Raw genomic sequence first — 26,480 nt, 5'->3', positions numbered from 1 at the left:
ATGAAGCAGGCACTCCCTTTGAAAAACCGAGAGCTAGCCCATAAAGGACTGTATTGTTTTACATTTACAGCATCTTGCCTTCATCCCTTGTAATCTTTCCCTCAGCGGGACTGGGTGTTGGCAGCCCTGTTGCTGTTGATGCCCTTTCCATAGTGTTCTTACGCATTGCCGTAAGTCATCAGGGTGGATTGGATGGAGTACAATGCTATCATACATTAATGATGGTGTCACATAACGTCCTAAAGAGAATTTAAGCTGAATAAAATTCCTTAAGATGTTAAATGTCTTGTTATCCCTGATGAGTGCTCTTGCCCCATGTTTATCTTACGATGTCTGAAGCACCTCGACATCTGAGAGCTGACATCAAGGCGAGTGGAGGTAAGATGAGATGCTCACCACCTCGTGTGAGCAAGGGTTTGGGAAAAAGAGAAAACACAAGATGACAGCACTGCCTCAGTTGTGTTGATTTTCGGGTTCAGTGAGAAATTATTTCCCTGAATCAATACTTATACATGTATTTGACAGCAGTGAAACTAAAGTCCTTTAGAGTTGCTTGTGTTGTATGTGAAGAAGGCATTCTTCAAGGTCACATCCTGGATTTTCAGTCTTCTGTGCAAAGACTTCATTAGTGAAAGGCTGAAATGTAAGTAAAAGTTAAACCATTTAACAGAACTCTGCAGATAAGTTCAGAGTAGAAATCTTTGGGATCTGCCTCAAAAACTTCAGGAAAACAGGTCTTGCTCTTCCAGATACCTGTTTAGAAAGTACCCAGCAGTGTGGATTCTACTTAGAGAGGTCTTTTTGTATTTGCTTTTTATTTTTTAATCCGTATCCTAACATACACCTAGTTCAAGTGCAGACCAAAGCAGAAACTGAAAGACTTACTAAAGAAAATGAAAGCTGCTGTAAATATAGTCCTTCGAGTCTCATGCCAGCTAAACACAAAGCATGACAACGTGAAATTCTGTCTGGTAGCATTATTACTACAATTCTGAGTTCAGTTGAGTGGTAATTTGAGCACCAAGAGCTGTGTTGTCCCATTTCAGTAAAATGAGTGAGGGAATTTTGAGTTGAGTTTCACCTGAGTTTCGGTTACGAGAAATTTTCCTTGTAACCCATCCAACATAAGAAGGTGAGAGAGGCTGGAAGCAGAAGATAAGAATGTGGTCCTTGCCAACACCACTGTTTTGGTAAGTGGAGCAAAAATTGCACAGTTTGGGAAGCTGTGAATGCCAGATGTGCGAGCAGTAGTACAGCATCTCAGCTGAACTGTAGGCAGTCATTCATTTCCAATCCAAACTCTTGTATTTGTTTCATGTAGCAGAGAGGACATATCCTGATGAAAATGATGCAGGGGAAACTTGAGACACCGGAACTTGCAATATTTCCTGCCCCTCACTTGTTGGCCTGGGTTTTCCTGGTGTACTGAAGACAGCTGTGACCAGTAACTCTAGAGCTATCAGCTCTGTCTGTATGAGAGAAGGTGTGGGGATACTAAATAGGTGCAAACAAGCAACAGTTATCAAGTGACGTTACAGTCCTGCCTCAAGATAATAAAGAGTGTCAGGGGAAATGTACTCATTTGTCAACCTGGACTCCAACACGTGAGTTCAAGTCAGAAGTTTATCATCTGAGTTAACTTCACAGCTTTGCCTTCAGCTGAATTTCCCCTGCTTATTACTGAGCTATTTCTCACCGTTGCAGCTTCTGCATGTTCCAGTGGGTGCTTGGTTTTAAATAGAGACAGAAACTATTATTAATATAAGTGTATTTTTCATATTGATGGCCCTATTAATGAATGTGTTTAAACATAGTGTAGTTTCTGGTGTATTTTTTTTTTTTTAATTCAACAGTCATTACAATGAAAAAGGTATGTTATGCAAATTTCTGTCATTAATAGCTAGTATCTTACCACAAAGCAGCATATATGCTTACCTCAAGTTTGCCTTTTTCATGCTTAATTTTGCTAAAAGTGTAATGCTGGTGTACGAACACTGGGATGGCTCCTGGTGTACAGTGCAAGCAGGAACTGTGCTTAATCTCTTGCTCACAAATGTATTTGACTCTTGCCTCTGATAACTTAACTTGTCCGTGAAATGCATTGATTTCAGCCTTCCAGCTTGCTGTGAAGGTGTTCTTCATAGAGCATTTGGCAAAAGCAACTAAAGTGCTAACTAAAAAGAAGATAAGAATTTATTAAACTGCTTTTAATTTTGGAGAGAGAATGGTCAAATTTGTTCCTACAGCACGGTTGTTAACAGCTATTGTTACGGAGAAGACCTGAACTTGGCTTCCCTTTAATCTGCATGTGTGACTAAGAAGGGTGGATACTTGATAAAAGATTTGAAGATCACGATTTTAGCAATATGGAGAGGAGATTGTGGTCTTCCACAACCCAGAGGGAAGGAACATCGCGCCCCTGGAGCTGGTTCAAGGCCTCCTCATCCGGTCCTGAGCAATTTTGCTTTGATATGAGAAATGAGCAATGCATCTGCCATCACTCCTCTCTAGCCCGTTGGTTATCCTGGTACTTTCTCTTCTGCAAGCCGCACGCTTAAAATTCCCCCAAATTCCCTGAAAGCCAACTACTTGTTTGTAGTTTTTGCCTGACCTCAGGACCTCCTTGCAACTCTTTCTTCCCAGCCACATCCTTGCTTCTGTGGTCATGTGGTGCTTAGCTGGGATGTAGCCAGCGTATCACAGATGGCTCTGGGCTCCTTTTCCCATACGCTAAGGCTCAAACATGCGTGCATAGTTGTCACTGCAGATGCTAAAGCAGTCAGCTGGCTTTTATGCTGCATGTGCTAAGAGTTGTCTTCCATTGGGAGTGTGGGGGAAAGAAAAAATATCTCGCAGAAGTTATAAAGGGATTTGGATCTGGATTCTGGTGGGACAGTTTCATCCAACTAAAGAAAATCTGATGATTGGAATACTAGAAATAATCTTAGCAGACAAACATATAAGGAGTTATGGCCTGCTATCAATTTTGGTATCTCTGAGGAAGTAGAAAGTTCCTTCACATTTCTGGTGAATAAAACAAGTGCAGAAAGAGTGCAGAAAGGAGCCAGTTGCTAGGTAAATAGCTTGCTTCCCTAGCAGTAAAACTGCAAGAACTGCAAGTTGATGTTTGCAGCGCAAATTAAAACCAAACTCTGTTGATTCGATGAAAGATAACCCTTAATTTTGAGGAACATCTCCAGATAACTTATTTCAATAACTGTGGGGATGAGTTGCAAGCTTTTTGACATCAGCCAGATCATTATGCCTGGGTTTAGCGTGGCTCCACTGGACTGCGTAGCTGGAGCTTTTGTAAAGCTAACTACAGACTAACTAAAGGCTGGCCTTTGAAGATGGATTTCATAACCTGTGTGTCACTGGATTTCCTGCTGGTGTTTGAAGAAATTCTAGGTGCTTCGTGACGCACCATGCTTCTACGTATGTAAGGGAAGGCATGAGATCATTTAAGGGTAGCCTGGGAAAGAGAGCGGTTGAGGTGAAGCAATAATCAATGCCAGCTTTCACTTCTTGTGGGATGTCCCTGCAGACCACTTCTATGTATTCTTCTTGAGGCATGCAAAGTGTGTTTCTAGTTCATAAACCCTTTACCAAATGTACAACCAATCCAGTTCATGGCATTCTTTGAAACCTATACATGAGCTGTGGAATGAGCGTCTCCCGATGTTTGTCCTTGGGCTCATCCTTGTTTTGTCGAAGGAGCACAGGCCAGAGAAGCTGGCAACAGCTTGGCTAGGATCAGAAGCAGGTGCAGCATAATCTGCACCTGAGTAATTCCAGAGAAATAATACAAGTGCAGGGTAGTGCTGGGCTGGTACTGCTTTGCTGCTGCCAAGAGCCAAGCAAGGATTTCTGTGGCTTCAGCTGTGCCGTGTAAATGCATCAGTGGCATTTTGCTGTGGTAATCCTTTGGTGCAGAGAGCAGACAGCCTATTAGAAGTATTTCAGGTTGGCTTATTGCTGAAAAAGTGTGTTTGAGCCAGAAATAGTCTTCTTCAGCTACTGACTGAGTTTTCTTGGTAGCTTTTAAGATGGCCACGGGTAATGATCTAGAAGGCTAGGTGCTGATTTTTGTGTGTAGGAGATTGTTTCTAGCTCCAGAATGAAGGGGCTTGGGGCCAGAGGAGAGATGCTGCCAGATGGTTAATATAGGACTTCTTCCTTTCTCCACTTTAAGTAACAAAACAAGACTGTGATCATATTCAAGTTAGTGAAAGTTAGTTTGGTATCGGTCACTTGGTGTGTATGGTGGGAGAGCAGAGAGAATTAACTTCAGAGTTGGAGAGCAAGCAGTTGTTTAGTTGAAGTTCATCTTACAGTGTTTGCAAAACTTAGGAAGTATTAGACAACCCCTGCATGTGAAACAAGTCACAATTTGTATGTGTCACGGTATCTGTTAGGCCATGTCAAATGTGTGCCTTGAATACTGAAATAAATTGAGTTTATTTGTGCTATGATGTATCACTTAATCACCTGAGATTGTGTAATGTTAGGAAAATCAAATTCAAATTATGAAGAAGCTGAATTAAAATTACTCCTTTACTGCAGTTAAAAAGGACAGCCTCAGGCACTGACTTCTCTCCTTCTCTCCTTTTCTCCTTCTCTCCCTTCCCCCATGGATCTGGTGTGCTTTTCTTAAATTTGAAGTTTAGTGTACAATAGCAATTGACCTGTTACTTAATGGCGATCCTTAGGATTCCTGAACAGAAATAGGTTCAGCGTCTGATTTAGCAGAACATTTATTTTTTCATCACTCATAATCTCCAGTTTCCTGTAGAAGGAAGAAAAGCTTTTCCACAAGCATCACCCGTTTGCCTTGCCAATCTCATCTCTGCCTGTGTTTTTAGTAAGTGGGTGTTACTGTTCCTCCTCCCTCCTTATCAGAACGGGCTTTAAGGAGAAAGGCTGAGGCAGTGGTTCTGCTTTGCAAAACGTCCACCCAGGGCTGCAGGGCCAGAGGAGGACGGTGGAGTAGCCAGTCTGTTACAAGTGAAGTAAGTACTCTACTCTCTCTCAGCTTCTGCTCCTCCAAGTCAGTGCCATGCAGGTCTGGGGGTAGTTCTCCCATCTTCCTCTCTAACCTTGCTTTAAATATGCTTGCCAGAGCAAAGAGAACTGCTTCTTTTTGAAGGATGCAAAGCAAAGAAAACCCACGCACATACCTCCTCCCAGTTCCGACCCTGACCTACCCCTTCTGTTCATGCTTTTCCATTTCCTCTTACATCTGTCAGCTGAGGGCCGGTTATATTTGTGAAAGGAAGCTGAGCTAATATTCCTTAGCAGACCTTTGTGCAGCACAAATCTCCGGAGCCTCTGCCTCCTCTGGCCAGTTGTAGTCCCGCTGCTCGCAGCAACGTGCTGAAGTGCTATCGATGCAGTGAAATGGCTGAGGCAATCATGTGACGACTAAAATATTGCTAATTTTCTGACATCTGATTTCTTCTGGCCATTGCAGGAGGTTCGGTCAGAAGGCTCAACTGGGTTTAAGTCTGTCTTGTAAAGGTTTGGTCCTCCTGTGCACTAAGGCACCCAAATATGCGTAGCTCTTGCCTGGAAGCCGGGTGAAGGCAGGAACTATAGCTAAGCCTGAGTTAATAAACCCTGCTGACAAACAGGTTATTTTAGTTTGTGTCAGGCTGCGTATGGCTTCTGGTGAGCCCAAAACCACAGATTCTCAGTAGAAAAGGCCAGTTCTGCCTGCAGAAGACCTGACAGTGAGTTTCTTCTGTGGGAGGCACCGTTCAGTTGTGGAGCATTGCCTCAAAAGCTTGTCATAGTCTACAACAAAGGTAAGGTGCTGGAATAAAATTTGACAATAGTAGTGAATGCTAATAGCAACATTATTTATGAAAATAATGGCAGCCTTTAAGTGCTATATATGCTAATGAGCAGAAGGTGATGCAAAGCCACGTTACGTATGTGGTAACAGAATAAAAGCCTAAAAAAATCAAACTGGCTTTGCATACATTTTAAATTAATTTTCCATGAATATGATGATTTACAACGACCCTCTATATATGTGTGTACATATAAAGAGCCTTTTCCCCTAGTCACGTAAACCTTCACATTTTCAGGCCATGTTGTTATTACTCTGTGTGACGATAAGGGGTTGGATGACGGTAGAGGTTAACTTTAATTGATGTAGCTGACGGTGAAAAGCAGCAAAAACTTTTTGCAAGCATTGAAAGAGTGTTAATAATACAGGCTTGCAGATCTTGCAGCCTTACCAGCACCACTTGGCACACAATAAATAAGGTAGGGGGAGGAAGTTCATATTCAAAGAGCTTTGAAAGCCTTGGGCAGTGGGTTTTGCTTTTCTTCAGAAATGAAGCTATTTCCAGTCTTTGAAATCACAAGACAAACTCATAATAACTGGCTGCTTTAACAGATGTTTTAGAATTTATTTTTGCCCATTTTCCTCTGTCCCGAACTAAATTTCAGTTTTATTTTCTTCCAGCAAAGAACTTATAAATGTTGCAGAGGTTTGGATCTGAATAAACCGAAGGCATAACAGTGCAAATTTATAGGTTCTGCAGGGCTTTTCTGTTGAAGAAATAGGAAAAGCTATAAATAGTTAGCTGTAGAGGAATGAGTAAAAATTCAAGAAGTTGATGGGCATAGTGAAAATTGATCAGTACATTGTTCTTCATATGGTGTTCTGTAGTGTTGCTAACTCAAAGGTAGTAGTAGGTAATTTAAATTAAAAAAAAAAAAAGCATTTTCTACGTCATGGATGGCAATGTATGTTTTGTTTCATAAAGCACAAGTTCCTTTCCTAAATAATTTATTAATGAGAGAATTAAAGAAAAAAGGTGCATGATAAATCAGTGAGAGGATAACCTAGTGCTTGGAGTGTACTGCTTACAGGGGACCATGATCAGGAGCAGCAGCCGAATTTACAAATGACTTGGAGATAGGTATATGTCAATCTCCTAAACTCATCATCGTAAGGAGAAATAAGATAGGGACTTTTCCAGCATTGTTTTCTTCACTTATGTACCCAGCTACCCAAGTTATAATGCTAAAAGGTCTGTGAAATGTTGTGACCCCGTTTCTCAGGAGTTTTGGGAAACCTGTTTGGGTTACAATGAAATTCTCCTATATGTGTACGTGAGTAGCTTTCAGGTGAACAAAGTGTATTTTGTAACATCACATGCTTATCTTGGAAAATCTTGAGTCAATGAGTTACCCCGTAGCCTGCTTACTTCTTTAACTAAGTGCAGCGCATGCAAATATGAAATTTATTTTCACAAAGTGTGTTTATATAAAAAACTAGCCCATTGGTACTTTGTCTTTCAAGCAGAGAGGAAGGTTTTTCAAACATTTGGGTGTAATTTTTTCAAATTTGTTTGAAAACAGCCCCCCAAAATTGCATTTCTGTCAGTTTAAAAAAAATAGTTTACATACGATAGAAGTGATTTCTGAGAGTCTGCTGTTAAAAGGAGAGGAAAAAAAACATAATCCAAGTATTTTTGACTTCTCCTTTTTTATGGCATATGATACATTTCAGATATCATTACATTTTTTTTCTCTTCCATTCCAACTTTAAAATTATAACAGGGTATGCTAAAGTACATTTTTTCTGTATTCGTATTTCTGTGAAATTTGCAGTTTGAAAAGGGGTTAATAACAGTTCCCTTTTATTCGGTTGTCTTTTATTTTCTGGAATCTGCAACATCGTAAGTGGTGCAAAAAGCCTTCCCTGCCATTTGAAACGCAAGGGCAGATCTTGCAATCCTTGCGTACATCCAGTAGTAATTATTCAAATAAGCCCGTGCTGAATACTCATGTAAGTAACTATTCACATGAAACTCAGTTTGTTGTTTCATGGTAAAGCAACATCAGCTTCAGCAGAAAAACCAGGGTAAGGAGTTCTCCTTTTCTTCTTCCTTCTGCGCTGTTTCTGCTCTCTACCCAGAACTGCTGTGTGCTGCTTATTTGCCACTTATGCCACTGCAGCTGTTTGCAGGGATACATTATGAACTTGATCAGTGAATTGAGTTAATTAATAAACAACCAAAACAAAAAGGAAAAACCCAGAACTATTCATGAAGAGTAACGGATTTGCGTCAGCATTACAAGGTACCACCTGTGTACTTAAGATTTTTATATTTTGATATTCTGACCTTTTGTTTTTTAATAACCCTGTGAATGAATGAATGTTTCATTGTTTTAATTAATGTAGTAGACTAGGTGATAAGTTTTCAATGTTAAATTCAGAGACCTGGAATTACTGCCAGTTTGGACTGATGGACCTCAAACCTGAGAACATTTGTGCAGGATTCATGAAATCCGAGACAGAAAGCTGAGGATGCCCATTTGCTAGAGAGGTTCTCTGTTGTGGTTGGCAGCCATGTACTAAGCTTAGTATTAAGACTAGTATTAAGACTAGTATTACAGCTTATAAGACTAGTATTACAGCTTAGTATTAAGACTTTCCACAGGAAAACCCAAACTAGCAAGCAGGTAAATGCTACAACCATCATTAAAGAGGGGGGTAAACTTAGAAAACAGAGCTCCAGCTTGATTTTATTTTTTCAGATATAGACAAGTGTTTCCTCTTGAAGTTTGTTTTATGACTGGTGTGATAAGCATGCCTTGCCATGAAAAGCAGCAATTACTTAACACCTTGGGTTTGGAGAAGGTCCAGCTAGATTGGGATGCACTTCTTCCCTCTTAACTAGAGCTTCCACTGTGACTTTCATCCATTTATTCAGCTGTTTGAATGTTGCATGTGCTTACTGATGGGCTTGCAATGGCTAATTGCTTCAATCAACAGATACAATCCAAGAGATGGGAGTGGGAACCAGCAGTTCCCAACTCCAGGAGTGGTGTTGCAACTCCAGGAGCTCTGTTGCAAAACCTAATCTCTTGATGCTTCAGTTTCCCTAGTGAAACACTAGGTTTCATGGGTCGCATGCATACGCAATTCTGTCTACAAGGAAAAAAAGTACTTTGTAGACCTTGACCAACATGGACTTAACAGATTTATCTTAACAGTTTATTATTATTATTTGTTCTGAGGAAAGTGTGGTGACTTCCTGGCCTTGAAGTCAAATAGTGTATAAAGTAAAGATCGATCAGTGCAAGCTGATGCAGACTTTTGATGCCTAAGGCTGAGTGTGTTTTTTGCTTGTTTTGTTTTACCTACAAAAGGTTAAGTGTCTATAACTCTTCCTGATTTCGGTCATGATTATGGGTACTCAGCACCACTGCAAATTCGATTGTATTTGTTGTCGTGTAACTACGGTTGGCAGGGAACTGGGCAAGCCCTTGGCAGGAGGTGTTATGAAAATTTTAGATGGGTGGCAGTATGAAACTCCCACAGCTGTTTGGAACAAGATAAGAATGTGTCATGCCGTAGTTTCATGGAGTGAGGAATGGTTTGGGAACAATGGAATATTTGGGGAGAAAAGTGCAGAAAAGTTCCAAAACTGTGCTGAAGAAAAGGAAGTGATGAATAGGTTTGATAAGAGGTAAGAGTGATCGTTAAAGGTTCTTCTCAAAGAAGTTTGGAAAGGAGCTTTCAGAGTTAAAGGTGAGAGTTCAGTTGTCCTGAGCCTTATTTAAGGAAACAGAAATGTGGCAAGAGCCGTTAGCTTGAAAAAGCAGATTTCTGTGACTAGATACAGAGTCAAAGGCTGATTTTCTGACCTGGAAAACTGGTCTTAATCTGCAGAGATCTCTGTAGCAGTGATAAGTCAGTGTAGATAAATGCTTGTAGCAATCAGATGCAGACATGGACCAACTATTTTTTAAAACATTCTGTCAAAAGGATTTTTTTTGTTTCTTTGTATTGTTAACTTGACCAAAGAGGGCTGGCAGTGAAGTGAAATATTTTAGCATTATCAGTACTGAGATCTGAAATCATAGTTAATTTTGAATCCTTCTTGTGGTCTCTAGGGCAGACTTCTGAGAGCACAATTTCTAAGGCAATTACATTTTTCATAAGTGTCAAGAGAGTAAGTTGTACTATAGAGAACACGGCGGTGGTTTTGAGTGGGAGAGCCTATAATGGGACCTCTTGTAATTTGGCAAGCTTTATGCTGGTCTGAAAGTTAATACCGACTTTTAATTATTTGAACAGTGTTTGTATTTTTGGTTCATGGTAGTCTGCTTCTGCAATTACCTTTAAGATTGCCAATTTATTTTTGAAAGGGCAATAAAGTAGAATTTGGCAGTGTCAGTCATTAAAGACAATTACTAATTCAAAAATCAGTCTTCCTCCCAAGAACACAAAGTGACAGATGACCAACAAAATGTATTTATATACATGCATCAAAGGAAGAGAAAAAGCAAAAAGAGATTGTTCATAATAATTCCATCATAATCTTGATTTATGCTTCCTAACCTCTTTGTACTTTGTAGTCCCACGCAAACCACAGACTAATTCTTCAGCTTATGCAGAGATATGTCTTGAAAAGGAAGGGATGTTTTAAAACAGTGAACAGATATGTCCAGCTATGAGAAATGGTAGGAGTATGGATATGAGAGATTAACTGGCCAAGTAAAATGTGGTGGCAGGGTTAGACTGGAAGGCAAAGGGTGTCACTTCATGTATTGTCACAACAAATAATGAAAGGCTTGGGAACAAAGCAAAAGGAGAGGCACTAAAATGAATGTGTTTACATTTAACTTTATTTAAACTTTACTCCTGTAAGGTAATATCGTGAGGAGGCTTGTGGTTTTTCAAGCTTCTCTGTATGATGCTGTGAAATGTACTATGTTGTTCATATCAGAGTTGTGTCACCCCCAGAGAAAAATGTATATGTGGTGAATTTTGAAGTAGTGTAAGTAGTAAATACATGCATAAAGTAATCCTTGTGAGAGCTAAGAAAAGCTTTTTTTTATAGGTCAGAAAGATTTTCCTGCTGGCATAGAGATGTGCAGTATTTAGCTAGGGCTTGGGTTTGTGTTCAGACCCTATCCTCTCCTCGCCCACACATGGGAGATATTTGTGGTCACCGGTGCTTCAGCATTTGCTGCTGTTCCTTCCTCAAGTTGTAGCTTCACCCCGCAGCAGTGCTGCTCTGGTCTAAGCTGCAGTGGAGAGGTGCCAGGGTGCCAGGTCCCTGCCCTTGGTGCTCTGGTGGGTCAGGCGAACCTGCTTCCTCGTCTTCTTCACCACACGGCAGAAGCACTCCTACCAACACCTCACAGGCTGGCACGGTGGGCAGGGGTGAGCAGGCGAGGGAGAAATTGCCTTCCACTTTCTATCTGGCAGGGTGCTGGAGCCAGCCTTGCAAAGGAAGTAGCAGTGGGTGCCTTTGCATGCCTAAAGCCATCCTGCGGCTATCAGGCACGGTGTAAAATGTTAAAGCAGTTCGACTTTACCAACCGATCAGAACTGCCAAATATAAATGATTTAGATTTTTGATAGTCAACCTGAAGTCTTTCTAAACAGAAGATGGAGGGCATGCGTTCAGCAATTTCGGAGAAATGGGCTTCCTTAATTCTCTCTTCATGAATGGAGATATTCTAAGCCACTGTGTGAAATGTTCACTGATGTAACTTGTATGAATTTTCAAAATGTTTTTTACTGATTCATGTTTAATTTTCTAGAGCAAAATTTTTTTTTTCTTTTTTTTTTTTTTTTTCCCCAAAATCAGTTGCATATGTATGGGCCTTAATTAAAATCTCATTGCCCCATGCTATCCCAAATGTGGGCAGTGGCTCAGAACTTGGTGGTGGGATGGGAAGGATGGTGCTGAGTTCCTTCCTGGGCCTTCAGAGCCAAGTTTTGTGGAGATTTTTTTACAAGATGTTCCCTTTCAATGGTTTAAGTTTTGATATATATTGGGAATCTGTTTGGTGCTGTGGTGAAGAATATGTTCATGTTTTAGACTATGTTGCATGTTTTAGACTTCTCACTTGTCTTTTCTCTGACAAAGGCTACAGTGCCCTTTATTTTGCCCCTACGGGCTCTTTGCCTCCTGGGAATATGTCTGTGCAGCTCTCAGTTGAGCAATGACTGATCTTTCTTGTCTAATCATTAACTTTTGTGAACTTCCAGGTGTTTCAGATGAGCTCCAGCTTTCTGTGTTTTCAGTTAGTTTCACTTGTGAGTAGAAGCTCTTTTCACTACAGAAATCTACAGATCTGTGATCTTCCAAAGATACAGTAATTTGTTTCTCTCATCTTCACAGGAACTGATATTCAATGGCTAGAAACAAGAGGTGACAAGTGGCTGAAATGAATATGACTACTATTCTACAAGAGATCTTGATTAAAAGGTCGCAGCAGAAGAAGAGGACTTCTCCCTTAAACTACAAAGAGAGGCTTTTTGTACTTACAAAGTCTATGTTAACGTATTATGAAGGTCGAGCAGAGGTAGGCGATACGGATTTATACAATAGACTGCCTTTGTTTCTTTGTGCTTTTGTATTCTAATAGCTTTTTTTCTTACAGGATAATCATACTGTCAGGGATGGATGGGGTGGGTGGCAACAATCGTGAACTACTGTTTCTCTTTTCTCTTTTTATAATGAAGGTTTATAGAGGTGTAAATAATACGTCTGGTAGTTAGCATAAACTGGTTCCTAATCAGGATGACAAGAGCAAGTTAAAGCAGCTTTTACAGCTGATCATCAAGAACTGATTTCTTTCTCTCTCAACTTCTCTGGTTTTGTTTCTGGCCATTTCCAACTGAAGGGCCTTGGCATAATTTTACTGCTGGCATTACTCACTGTTAACAATTAATTACTGACTGTTTTTAGCATCATTCTTTCTGAATCCAGCCTCTTGGATACTGTGCTTGAAAGGCTTCAGCAAGAAGTTTACATGTTCCCCTTTTTAATGGGATGCCCTTTAGTCTTTCTGTAGGTTCTCACATAGTATCTCATGTAGGGTCTGTCCTCACTAAAGGGTTTATTGTAACTTTGGTATCGCTGCTTTCTGGCTCTTGTTCATATATAAACTTCTTTTACATGAGTTTTGGAAAAAAAAATTCAAATAAGCTTTCTGACTTTGCTAGGTAATAGGGCTTAATTTTTTTTCCTTCCCCCCTCCAATTTGGGCTGGCCAGCCCCATCTTGTATGTGGCAGTGAGAATGTTGACTGACTTCTGGGAAGTAACTGGCTTCTGAATTCAAACAGGAGCAAGTGCGTTTGGTAGGAGCAATGCATTACAGACCAAGCTCACTAGAGATGGGATCGATTAGGGTAGACCATGCAACCTAGAAATTGAACCAAAGCTGGAAACAATTTATCCTTGGCAGTACTAGCAGCCTATCGCTATATAAATTCTACATAAATTCAGTTATATGAGAAGTCACGAGTGTAAATTAGGCAAATTCTCAGACCAGAATTTTTTGAATGAGCTCCAGACTCAAATTCATTAAGGTCACCTGTTTCTGAAGTGCCCCATTCTGCTGTTAGTGGTGAGGGACTGCATTTCCCACTTAACAGAGCCTACCTTCCAGATTTGTCGCAATGTGGAAAGCAATTAAAATGGCTGTGATAGCTAGAAGGTCACTTGCTGCACACTAGAAAGCCATTCAATGAAAAAATGTAGTGGAGATGGCTCTGCAACCTCTTGTGTCAGATGTCTTACCTCCAATGAAAGAAGGGCGTAGAGAAGAGCTAAGACTTGCTAACCCTGTTTCTTTGCCAACCCTTGCTAACCCCGTTTCTTTGCCAACCTTTGCTAACCCTGTTTTCCTGTTTCTTAATTCTGCTTGCGGCAGAATTGAGTTCAGTTACTGTGCACCACAGAGGGCTATTATAGCTGCCATTTTCTATGTGTAGTTTGGACACAGTCAAAGATTAAAAATGAGATACAAATTTATGTATTTTTCACTGACTGCTGCATTAAGATATGTACTGACTTGACAATGCAACTATTTCTCTGTATATATTTATTCTCTGGGCAAAAAAAGAAAAAAAAGAAGATGAGGGCTCAGGTGCCCTCTGAAACATGTCCTGCAGGCTTTTATGTGTCATCTTACATTCAATCCAAAGAGAAATGTAACTAACAGGTTTTGCAGGTCTAGTTGTTATCCTTCACAAAGTTACCCTTTCCAACTCTGTATCACCTTTCCCCTGAAGGTTAATACCCTTCAGCTAAGATACCCTTCCAGGAGACTCAGTGGCAGGTCTGTCTGAGAGGGGGTTAAAGCGCTGGTTTTGCTCGCAGTGAGATGGAGCGGGACAGCTCATAGTGTCCTCAGCTGTGGAGGCAGTATCTTAAAAGGTTCCAGCCCGAGACCAGGACTGTTGGAGTGAAACTATACATTACACCCACACAGCCCAGATGCTGAAAGAGGCAGGTCCATCTTCTTCCTGTCCTTGCCTTGCAGCAGCTCTCAACCTGCTTGAATTGGTCCGGGCACTTCTTGGGCTCTGCACTGCTCTGAATAAATTTGCTAATCAGCAGAAAGATACTTGATCTGTTTTTATTTTTGCTGGATGAGAGCTCTGCTGTGTTGACAAGCTGAATTAGCTCAGTGCAGGATCCAACAAGTGCCAGAGGCAGTGCCAGGTCGAGTAGGAGGACAGAAGGCTCCAACTGTTGACATCAACAAGTTGTTAAACTGGCTCAGCCATAAAATACAGCTTTACTACCTGTGCCTCAAAACCATTTGTTTTCACTGTTCTTCCCATTTTATATTCTTTTAAACATTAATCAGCATTTTATTTTACAAAGAGTACTGTCTGAAAATAATGAGCTCTGCTCTTAGAGGAGTACACAGTGTTTAAAATCAGTAGTACTTGGCCTCTATTTGAGAAAAACTTGTGTGACTAAGATCTCCGTCACACAGTGGTAGTTATTCCATTGTGTCACTGAGCAACTTAAATGGAAAAAGGTTGGGGGTTTTGTTATTATTATTATTATTATTTTAAAGCCCAGTTGTAAATCTGTATTAACGGTAAGACAGATGTATAATCTGGCTGAAGTTATTTATGTAAAAGATTAAAAAAAGACATTGGAGGTGAAAGTTATTCCAGTTCCTCTGAATAGCTGGATGCTTGCTGCTGAAATGAAATGTGATTTACTGCTTGAATTTAAAGATGTGACAGAGAAACGATAGGTACAGACTGGTTTCATTTCAGGGCTGGTAGTATTCAAAGTTCAGATTGGTTAAGATAAGCGTGGAAACCCAAAGCCAAGAGGATCCCACAGCTGTAGTAGGAGCAGTTTGCTCAGGGTGGCTGAGCTCTGCTCCTCCAGGCAAGGATTTGATTCCCAGTGTGGTCATTGGCCAAGCTGAAGTCTTTCCTCATTTTTTCCATTTTGACTTCATGGGAATTCGGCAGAGAGAATTCAGGAAAAATACCCAATGTTTGTGTTCACGTGAATAATCATACTGCTTTTCTTTTTTATTTATTTTTTTCTAAACAAGATTAAATTAAATCTTTTTAACCAAATTAGTCAATTCTCAAAGTGTGGGGCAGGTTGGGATTATACACAGGGCAACAGAAGAAGAGACTTGGTATGTCTGGTGACAGAAGTGAAACATTTATGACAACAAAAAGCAGTCAACCATAGAAAACACTGTTCTTATAAATACTTCTGGGAGATCTCATTGATTCCGTTCTTTGCAGACAGTGGCGGCAGTTCGCTTGCTCTTTGACCAGAATCTGCCCATTATACAAGCACTGCTCTCTGCTTTTTCTGAAAAACTGGCAGAGTGCCGTATACCTACTTGGAGCAATTATCTTATTTATAAGCACCAGTGCTAGCAACCAGGTTAAAACCTTGTTTAAACTTGCTCATAACCTATTTTTTTTTTAAACATGTGCTTTGAAGCAGCTCAGGCACCCTGTCATGTTTGCACGGTGGTGCAATGTGCCTGTGTTGAAGCTGGAGCTGCACTATGGTCATGGGAAGGGGAGGTGGTGCTTCCGCACTTAGAAATAGTGCTGGAACACAGGTCATGGAGGCAGCGTGTGAGCTAGCAATAAAGTGTAGCTACAGAATGATTAGAGTGGCTGGATTTCAAAGCACAGAAACCAGAGGAAGGACAACCTTGGTTTTGGTCATCTGTGCAAAGCTCTATAATTTTGAGTAATGCCATGGGAAACTTATTTTGCATAGGGAGCTAATAGGTCCTTGGCATTTATGACTTAACTTCTTCTGGGCATTATGCTTTTTGCTTTAAAATATATATACATGCATGACCTTAAGGTTGGTTAAGAAGATGGACATCAGAAAGCTTAAAAATAAAGATTCTTGAAGAATTGATTTGTCCCAAGCGTCACAGAGAAGAATTTTTAATATGTTGCCAGAAAAGAGGAATATTCTGTTTAAGCTGGAGATGGCTTCTGGTTTTGGCTTTCTGGCATAAATTCTGTGAAGCTGTTAACTGTAAATGTTGGGGAAACGCTGTTATTGCAGTATGGAATTTTGCTAACAGTAATGACAAGGATAGAAATTGCTGAGTTGATAAGTTTCATGAAGCCTGTAAGGGTTTATCAGCTGCCAGTGGAGATTTTCTGTCTTTTTTCCCTTGGTGTTGCAAAAGTGGCTAATGAGTTGTGAATGTGATGGATTCCACTTGTAGTGAAGACAAAAATTCATCACAGTAAGAAATAACTGAATTGGCCTCCAAGCAGAGAGTGCTGATCATGAATGTATAAAATAGGGAAGAAGTGGAATATCTTCCTTTCATGAGTATGGAGGTGTACTATAAAACTGCTTATCCTGCAGTCAGTAAGATTTACGCTATGTACAGTGTTCTCAAATATATGTTGCAGATTTACCAACCCAGCTTTAAATAGATTTATGCAGATGGTGGTAGTGACATGGGTTTGGAAGTGGGAGGTAGGAGGCTTTTTTGCACAAGCTGGCCCTTGCTTCTTGAGGATTCCTGTGCTGTTCTCACCAATGACTGCAGGATTCATTGAGTGCAGTGTAACTTCTCCAGATGATCTGGTTGTACAACAAAGGCATGTGGTGTGCTGGTGAGGAAACAAGGATAACCTTGATACTTTGAGGGTAAAATATTTTATTAGGTAATCTCTTTCTGATTCTGCATGATGTGAAAGCTCAGAATACTACTTCAGGTATGTTTCTAACAACTTTTCTTAACTATTTTCTTTGAAGAAATAAAATGCCGTGGTGTTTATCAGGGAGTCTACCTTATCACTGTAATAGGAAATGCTTCTGTAAATATGAGCTGTGCAATTAATGGAAAGGAAAGCTCACTTTACAGCTCTGCCAGTGTCCCTGGTGGCTGGTGTTCACCAGCAGACAGTGCAAAGTGCCAGATATTCTGCTTCACAGAGTGTATTAGTTGCTTCCTGAGCAGCATCTTTTATTCCTCTTGAATTAGCCAACAGGACAGACAAAGAAATAGCATCCAAGCGACTGTGTCCACCAGAATGGTCCATCAAGAGATCGTGGCTTGTCCTGCTTCTGCTTGTGTGGCCGTAGGTTGTACTAGTGTGAATTCTTTCTCAGTGCACGGCCAGATGTATCTGGGAGGTGTTAGGGAAGTCCAGGGGCCCTAACTGGAGTCAGCATCTTTCTGTGTAACAGAATGGTCCTGATAGCAGGTAGCACATATTTCTCACAAGCTTTAGTTAGATCATGCTGATGGAGCAGCTCACTGAAACTAAAAGTGCCACTGGAACTGAGATTTTTGATATAAAAAGCATTTTTTTAGTTAAAGGAAATTCTTTGAGATGAAGACAAGATAGGCGTAGGTGTTGAAGTACTTCTCGCCACTAGAACAGCTGAAAGGAGCTGGTTTGCGCAAGGGGGATGTCCTGCTATCTTGCTGGTTTGAAAAGTTTCCTACCGATGTTTCTCACAAGGGCAGTGCTTCCAAAAAGTTGACATGGATCCAGTCATAACTTCATCAGTCGGTAACAATGTGCTGACTGTCAGGATCGTCGTACCTACGGGAGCAGATGAGTGTTCCCTTGTGCTGTGGTGTGTGTTTTTTTTTTTTTTTTTCCCTCTCGGGCTCCTTTGTGGTGATCCTCCTTAGCTTGGCAGGGTGCTGATCTGTGTGGTTTAGTCGCTCTCCTCCCACACACCACGCGGCGTGCTCTCATTAACCTTTCCAGCCCACGCCAACTTGCACTGACCTTGAGTACAAAGCTTGTGAGCATGGGCTGGGGCATGTGAAATGCCTTTCAACCTTAACATCTTTGGTGCTTGCTCGCATTTGCTGTTTGGATTAGGGTTTGCAGCAGCAGAAGGTTTGTATCAACTTCTGTGTTTTCAAAAGCTGCAACACTGAAGGGAGGATAAGAGGGGAGAGGCTGGGCTGAAAGGAGTGTGCTAGCTCTAGGGTACAGAGGGTACTCGGGGTAAACACTGTGCTTGCCTATCTGTTGGTATGCAGAAATTTGCTACCACAGAGCAGACAAATAAAAGCCCCAAAGGCAAAAGACTGAGTATTACTTAGAAGGATGCTTCTATGGAGCCAAGTAGAAGGTGGCTTTCTGATGAGCTGCACTTGGGAGGTACAGAGTGTGCTCATCTTCACGGACAGCAGTGGTATTTGCCATCAGGATCAGACCAGTGTGAAAACAGTCCTGGATAAAGAGCAGGACAGCTACAACAAACAAAAACAATTGGGATTTAAATGAACAATGACCTAAAGGACCTAAATATTCTTGAGGGTTCCTAATTTTGAAAGTCTCTTCTAGGGAAAAAAGGTTCTTTTGCACAAGTTTTATTCAGCTCCTGTAATTTGAATACAGTGGAGACAGAAGCTACCGAAATGAACATGGTGATATTTTAAGGAAGGAAAAATAACTTTAAAAGCTCTGGGGGCCACTCTAGTGCTGCAGGTTTCAGGGTAAAATTGTGGGGCTGCATTGCAACATTAATCTTGTGCAAATGCTTCCTTTGGAGCATAACAGCAATACAGAGTTCCTAAAGCGTATACTAATCACTTTTCTTACAGCTTTTAAATAGAAGAGTAATGGGTATCCATTCTACTGTTGCTTATTCCTATGGTGCTTGTCCTTTGTTCTTTTTCACTTCTTTAATTACCCTGATTTTTATGGTGTCCTTAGTCTATGCATAGGTGATTTAATTCCTTGTATAAATGAAAGCTCAAAAGAAAAAGTTCAAAAAAAAAAAAAAAGTTCATTATTAAAAGGCTTCTAATGACCTCATGGATTACTCATTTGCTAATGTATGATAAATAGCTACTGAAATGAGTGGATTGACAGAGCTTCTTTATTCCAAATCATAGGTGATAGAGGTTTCCTAAAATACATGCAAGTTTGCAAAGTAACGCTATCACTAGACCTGGAGGAGGACTGTGGGTTGGCTGCTATTTTCTCCTGAAAGCACCAGAGGTGGATATGCACTTTCTGCATGAATCACATAGAAATCCCTAGCTGTACTTGCTGGGGACGTGCTTTCACAACTTTCTCTAAAAGAGGCTGTGGCTTTAGATCAGTTCAGCTCTTACTGAAATAAAAATTGCATTTTTATTGCAATTAAACACATTTTTCCAGCTTTGTCAGAAAAAGAATAAATATTTTTTTTAAAGTGCAGTCAGGATAGGTGATGGTTTAAACACACATACACATATTTATATCTATATAAAATATGTATAATGTATTATAAATAATGAAGTAGGGTAGCTTGTAGCAGTGGTTTGCAGCATGAATTACATCGCTGAGTACAGTGATGTATTTACAAGTTATCCCACTTAAAATAATGCCTGTTACATCCATCTGTGTGGAGGATATTGTGTTTGCATTTCTAATAATCCTAATCTAATGATGATATAGTTTTTTTTTTTTTTTTTTTTTCAAACTTCTTTACTTCTTTGCTGGCTCTGTATTTGAACACTAACTAAGAATATGAGTAACCACCCTATCTAATTTCTTTGTATAATACTTCTGTAATAACTGCAACCATTGCTTCCATATATTAGCATCATTAGGAAGAAAGTTTAACTTCTTTTCTTTGCACTGAATTAGACAGAAATCAAGGCAGAAAATCAGTAAGTAACTTGGTAATGTGTAGATGACTGATCAATGGGTACTCTTGCGGTTACAGTATGACAAGCAAACTTACAGATAGCCTTGCTGATGTAGAAATACCTGTGTTGTTATTGCTGTTTGCTCAGGTAGAGCAGTGGGATTGTGTGATACCTATGGCTGACAAGAAAGAGCTCAGCCTTGCTTCAAATATATTCACGGATGTAAAAATTATATAAGCCATGTACATACTGATATTTATATTGATTTAATTATTTTGTGATAGCTGCTAGTCTCCCAGGACAGCACTGAACACTTCTAGCAAAAACCCAGTCCTGAGGAGCTGCTTATCAAAGCTTAAGGTGTGCTGAGAAGTGGGTAGAGACATGGTGTGAAGCACTGATGAGACAGTATGATAGCCAAAAATAGCTTTACAGTGGTAACACTGATTAGTTACTTCTACCAATGTTGTATGGTATCCTGGGGAAGAGGAGGGTTGAACTATGAACTGTTCACTGCAAATGCAGTAAGAAATCGGCTTTGTTTTAGGAAATGAGGTGGATCAAACAATAGGAATTAATTGTTCAAAATACAGCTGCTCATAAAGCTGGTCAGCATTTTGAGCTTTCAAGGTAAATAAAAGAGAAGGCTGTGTTCTGCAGCAGAGGCCACAGAGAAATCTTATGTGAGGAGCAAGAGTCATCGGGAAAGCACCTAGGAGAGTTTGAGAAATGTCACAGAGAGGATCTGGATAGAAGTCTACTGGAATGCAGCAGAAGTTGGCATTGAGAACCATGAAATTTCATCCCTCCTGGTCTTTTTTGGTTGTTTACCTCCTCTTCCCCCTTCAGGGAAATATATATATATGTATATATGTATATATATATATATGTATATATATATATGTATGTACACACTATACATATATATATATGTGTATATATATATACAATATATATATAGTATATATATACACACAACTTCACACAACTTTGTATTTAAATAAATATATGTTAATAAGCAGAACTGCAGTATTGATGATGATTCAGAAGATGTCACATACTGGCTAAAAGCATACAAGACAGATAACAGTAGGCACAGATGGGGAAATTTTAAGCAGGTGTGACCAAAAGCTGTTTAAATCAAAGAAATAATTTAAAGCTATTCACATGAATGAAGGCAGCATAACAGATGCATGGGAATGCATACTTGAAAAGAGCAAGTCTAAAAGAAAATCAAGTTGTAAAATAATTTAGTTATGGTGCAATAATGATTCCCTGATCTCTGTAACATCTATCAAACCAGAAGACTGATATAAAATGAGGATCTGAAATAATTATCTTTCTAGAATAATTTGGCAGTCTGTGAGATGGAGCTCACATTAGACTAAGCTGAAGTTAAAAAATGTAGGTTATGGTTACTGAATCACTGAGAAGGTGTGAATGAGAATATTTACCTTATGATTACACATAGCACGTGAATCTTAAAGGTGCTGTGAAGGAAGACTTGGAAAATAAATAAGCTTTTGGAAGGCTTAGATTTAAAATGCTATAGAGAAGCTGAGAAACTGCCAGCTCTGAAGATAATTTCAATTACCAGAGAAGTGCTACAGCAAACTGGCTTCCTGAAAATACCTGGATGACAACAAAATGTCACACCAGCCAGCAAAGACTTGTCAAGAACTAATCCAAGTTTTTTTCTGTTGGTGGATAACAAGCCTCATGGAGAGCAGAGAAGCGGCAGATAATCCTGTGTTTCCATTCTGCTCAGGGCTTGTTTTGGCAGTGCCATATAACATTTTCAGATGGCAGTGTCAGATAAAACTGTATAAATGCCTTGTAAATTCAATGCAAAACAAATGGAAAGATGGTGTTTTGAACAGCTTGAAAGACCAGGTGAAGCAGTTGGAGCCTCAGGTACGTGACCAGAGCCTCACATCCTGTTCTGGGGCTCTGGTCACCCACCTGTGATGCCCCCGCGCTTGGGCTCCCCTCCCTTCCTGGTTTAAGTTGTCCATTCCTTATGTTCAGATGACTCTAGGGCTTCTAGAGGGATGGCAGAAGGAAAGCTGTCGCTCACCTGATGGGCAGAGAGGTGGACCTATGGTCTGAGAGGGGAGAAAAGGGGGCAGAAATGCTACAGCTGAGCTGGCCAGGCTCAGAGCTCTGTGAGGACTTCACAGAAGACAAGGGAAGATTTGTCTAAAAGAACCTTGAAGCTACGTACTGGTTGTTTAGACAACCAAAAAATTGTAGATAATTTAGGGCCTGCTGTGGATGGAGACCTGAGTGATTTATTGGCTTCCTTTACGCTTATTTACGTCGCTGCCTTACTTGATAGCAGCAATACAACAGAACTGTAATTGCGTACATTTGACTGACTGCTGCTCAGTTGTGGGAGGAGAGTAAATTTCAGGTAATGTACTGTAGTAATGGCTAGGAAGTTAGGAAGTTGCATCAGTGCTACTACAGAGAATTTTTTTTTTTTTTTTTTGGTTTCTGCAGTACTGGTGGTTGGCATCCGCTACGCAGAAGAAGAGTAAATAGTAAATTACGCAGCCAGTCCATGATAAAGGTTTCTCAGTTTCATATTTTGCAATACAGGATTTGAGATTTTCTCCTTCTCACTTAACGTTTGTTTGCATTTTTGTTTTCTCTTGAAATTCTTCCCAAGAATCAGATCTTGGCTCAGGTCAGGTGACGTCAGAATAATAAGCATCTCTCTCCTTGTGTCACAGTTTGAGCCACTGCAGGAAGGTGAACAGAAATATTTGATACTTGCTTTTCCTAGAATAATCATTAAAAAAAAAAAGACTTAAAAGGAGCCAGGGTGTATTTCAACATATCTGACACTCGAAAAATAAGGGGATGAAAATGTGGCCCTCTAACAGCTAGCTCTAGTATAACTCTATTTGCATGAACAGTAGTGACATTGCTTGGGTGAAAATGCCTCAGGAATAAAATAACTAATAATAATAAAAAAATGCAAACTCCCTACATTTGACTTTGGAGCATATTCTGTGAGAGAAGTTGGCTCTGGTTTCTGCTGGGATAGGCGGGCTTTGCTGATGTCTTGTGAAATAGCTGAGCAGCTCCGTAAATGGAGATGTAAGTAATGTCGAGACATTTTGGATGTTTAGGGGAACACCAGTTCCCTGGGTCATGTGCTGATGACCTCGGGGTTTCCTGCATGGGAATAAGCATGGGAGAGAGCAATAGTGTGAAGAACAAGAGGAGTGACGCCGTGGGTGAGCCAGAGTGCAGCTATCTCTTGGCAGCCGGGCTGACTTCTGCATGTTTTCATTGATATAATATTTTTTCCAAACAAAACGTCCTTTGTTGTGTTTAACCCCCCAGCCCCACTCTTCTGAAGGTAAACAGCATGATATCTTCATAAACAGAGAGGAAATGCACTGAAGAACCATTTTGTCTGGGGGAAGCCTGTGTGGGAACACAGGCTTCTTAGGAAGTTGTGAAGCTACCATATTCAGCAGAAGAGTTCCAAGTGTGTAGAAGACGAGCTGCCTGTGTACTTATCTAACGGATATTTCTTGTCTTCCTCTATTCTGAGATTATTTCTTGTTGGTTGGAATTTTGTAATCATATTCTTGTACCACATCTGACAATGTAGTTCTACTGTTGTCACTTCTTGGTATTTCTATCTTACATATCGAACAATAGGAATAGCTTATTCTTTTGCTTTGCATGGAAACAAGACATTGGCTAGACTGGTCATCCTCATTGTGAGCAAGGAACAGGGCTTCTGAAACTGTAAATCATGCTTCTGAAGCACAGTCAAGTATGAAGTACATATACCATTTTGCATTTTGGAAAGCTTTGTATAGTAGTTTCTGTACAGTCACTTCCCTTTTGTTATTTTCAGCAAGCAGATAACAGTTTAAAAAAAAACAACAACACCCTTTAGTGTGACTGTGAAGCATGTTTTTATCTATTTCTTATCCTTCTTGGGACAGAGTATTTATACCTGTATTATTCTTTTAACTGTTTTTCTTTCAAGAGGCGTATTCCTGAGGTGGACCCACTTTGATAGGTCCCACAGGTTCACTGGCCATTTGGTTTCCAAATCCTTTGTGAATGCTTGTGTCCAGAGAGCATGCATGGGCATACTGGTGAAACACTGCTACTTCTACAGGGAATCCAACCGCTTTCTACTACATTGGCCATCTTCCTCCAAAAGCATCTGTGAAAAATGCCCCTCTTCCCACTGTGGTTTGACATTGCATGATTAGCCCCTGGACTAATTCTGTCCCTTTGTAACAGAGGTCACTCGTTGGAAAGAGTGATTGTGAGTGGCTTCCTCAATGCTGGCTCGTGCCTGCAGCTCTACTTCCACTCTAGGTCAGGGTGTGAGCTCTGCTTGATCCTGCATTTTGTGTCTGCTCTACACCTCATTCTAGAGCAAGGCATTAGGCACGCGCAATAAATGCAACACAGTGATAGTCTGCAAGAAGTCCCATTATTAGAGGAAATTGTTTAAGTAGAGGAATTGCAGTGCTCTATTTAGCATTTTGCTTCAATCATTCTTTTCCGCCCCATGGTTTAATAGTGAGAAATGTTGAGCTAAAACACAGCTGCAAACCTGGCAATTGGAAAGCTGTGGCCATTAATAACTGTTGCTTCTGCTGCAACCTGAAACACGGCTGGAGCAGTACATTTGTCTTTAATTTCACATGTACAAGGTTTTTAATCTTTAGAATATGCAAAAATAGAAGAATCTGATGTCATTAGGCTTTATTAGCTGGACTGGGTTGTAAGATGGGTCAAATTTGAATTGGTTTAATTTAATGTCTCATGGTGATGTAAAGTGAGCCACCTTAAATCATGCAAGTATACAAAGGGATGACTTAGGAAATATGAATACTAGAATGATGTGCTGAGTATTAGGAGGTTAGCTTTATTTTATTTTATTTTATTTTATTTTATTTTATTTTATTTTATTTTATTTTATTTTATTTTATTTTATTTTATTTTATTTTATTTTATTTTATTTTATTTTATTTTTCCAAAATGTTAGCTGATTATCTTCTTGGATTCCTGTTCTTTGCCATCTTTGCACACATATGCTCCTTCGGAGCACTCACTGAATGCCAGAATTGGCATGAAAATCTGTGAGTCATGGAGGAGAGGCTTAAAGTCATAAAGCCTGTTCCTCAAAGAAATGTCTGTGATTCCAGATAAGGATAAAAATGTATATCACCTCTTTCTGTCCCCCAGCCTCAGTTAACCACTAGGCGGGATCCAAGCAATACATGAGTACCCCACAGGACCCAGAAAGCTGGGTAGATACATTACAGAAGTGGCAGGCTTTTCTTCTTCTTTGTATGTCATTGTGCAGAGAAAAGATCTGGAGAGGTATCTTCAGTACAATTATGTGGAGTATTGAATTCTGTGCTTCATTTAAAAATTAAAAAAAAAGAAAAAGGTAGATCTTGTTTGGGTCTTCCTATCCCGCATTTGCTAATCTGTCAGCTCTGAGGCCGCCAGGCTGCCATGAAAATGAGAGGAAGGAGCAGTACTTGATGCTGTACGGAGTGGTGTGCAGTTGTTATTCAATATTTGGCACTTGCATTAACGTGTTTTACTTCAGGCAGTCAAAGTTCAAGTAAGGGGATACCATAAAATAAACAGAAAGCTTGACTTGAAACAAATTTTTGATCAGAAAACCAAAGTTGCGTAGTCGGTGCAAATTATTTGTCAGCATAAAGTGATAGCTTTGTAGCAACGTGTTATTTGATTTTTTTTATTATTATTATTAATTACTTATTAGAATGTCTAATTCATCTTTGTTCATGTTGCAATTTTAAAACCCCCATGTTGGGACTTCTTTTTTGCCTTTTTAATTTTGTGGTGTTACATAACAGTTACAGCTTTATCTGAACTCGGTTCCTGTCGTTCTTCCTGACGCTGACTGTGGTGTGCCTGAATTCTTCAGGCACATTTTATCTGCCTCTTTTCTTCATAACAATATACATAGGAGACAAAATACTGAAGGTGTTCTAAATTTTGGTGAGACTTCTCTGTTTTCCCTGGGTGGTGACTGTTGTGCTGCTAGGGTGGTGGAATTGTGATGGCTGAGCTTGAAGTTCCTCTGCTCTTCTGTTTTTAAGACTCTTTTCAGTTCTTTATTATTGTGCCAGACTTCTGCTATTTGGGCTGAAATTTCTATCCTCAGGAGAGAGGAAGGGAGCTGAGTAGGGAGTAGAGTATCTCGAGTAATTCACTAATTGCTAATTATTTCCACATTGCCTGAACAGTGCTCATCTTTCATGAGCTGCACACTGGTCTGCATGTGTTGGATGTGCTTTGCTATTCAAATTTTTGATGTGGGTTTATACTGAACCTGCCATGAGCTGCTGCCATTTTTGTTGTTGTTCCAGATTTCAGTAGAAACATCCTCCCTTATAAGAGACCTGGTTTTCCCCAAAGTGAGAAGTGGCCCTTACAGTGTCCATAGATTTACCAGCTTTCTTTTTTTTTTTTTTTTTTTTTTTACCAGTGTGCTGAAAATTTCCATGCTGTACTTTCATTCTTAACCTTTTCTGCTTCATTTAA

The 26,480-nt window shown here is 40.0% G+C and overlaps 1 protein-coding gene across 4 annotated transcripts in view; it reads left to right on the top strand.

The window, feature by feature from the left end:
- The window catches only part of TEC (tec protein tyrosine kinase), a 49,105-nt gene that overhangs the window by 5,395 nt on the left and 17,230 nt on the right, over positions 1-26,480 (top strand). For 2 of the 4 annotated variants that reach the window (XM_068680283.1, XM_068680285.1), the window contains exon 2: positions 12,162-12,345. In XM_068680283.1, the coding sequence (XP_068536384.1) occupies positions 12,208-12,345 (138 nt within the window). In that variant the 5' untranslated portion in view covers positions 12,162-12,207. Of the gene's footprint in view, positions 1-4,876; positions 5,010-12,028; positions 12,077-12,161; positions 12,346-26,480 lie in introns of those variants that run through there. The other 2 variants (XM_068680284.1, XM_068680286.1) reach the window with 2 other exon arrangements.

Source organism: Anas acuta, chromosome 4, assembly GCF_963932015.1.
Source record: "Anas acuta chromosome 4, bAnaAcu1.1, whole genome shotgun sequence".
Taxonomy (NCBI): Eukaryota; Metazoa; Chordata; class Aves; order Anseriformes; family Anatidae; genus Anas; species Anas acuta.
The sequence above is the reverse complement of the archived record's forward strand: the minus strand, read 5'-3'. Positions and strand labels throughout refer to the sequence as shown.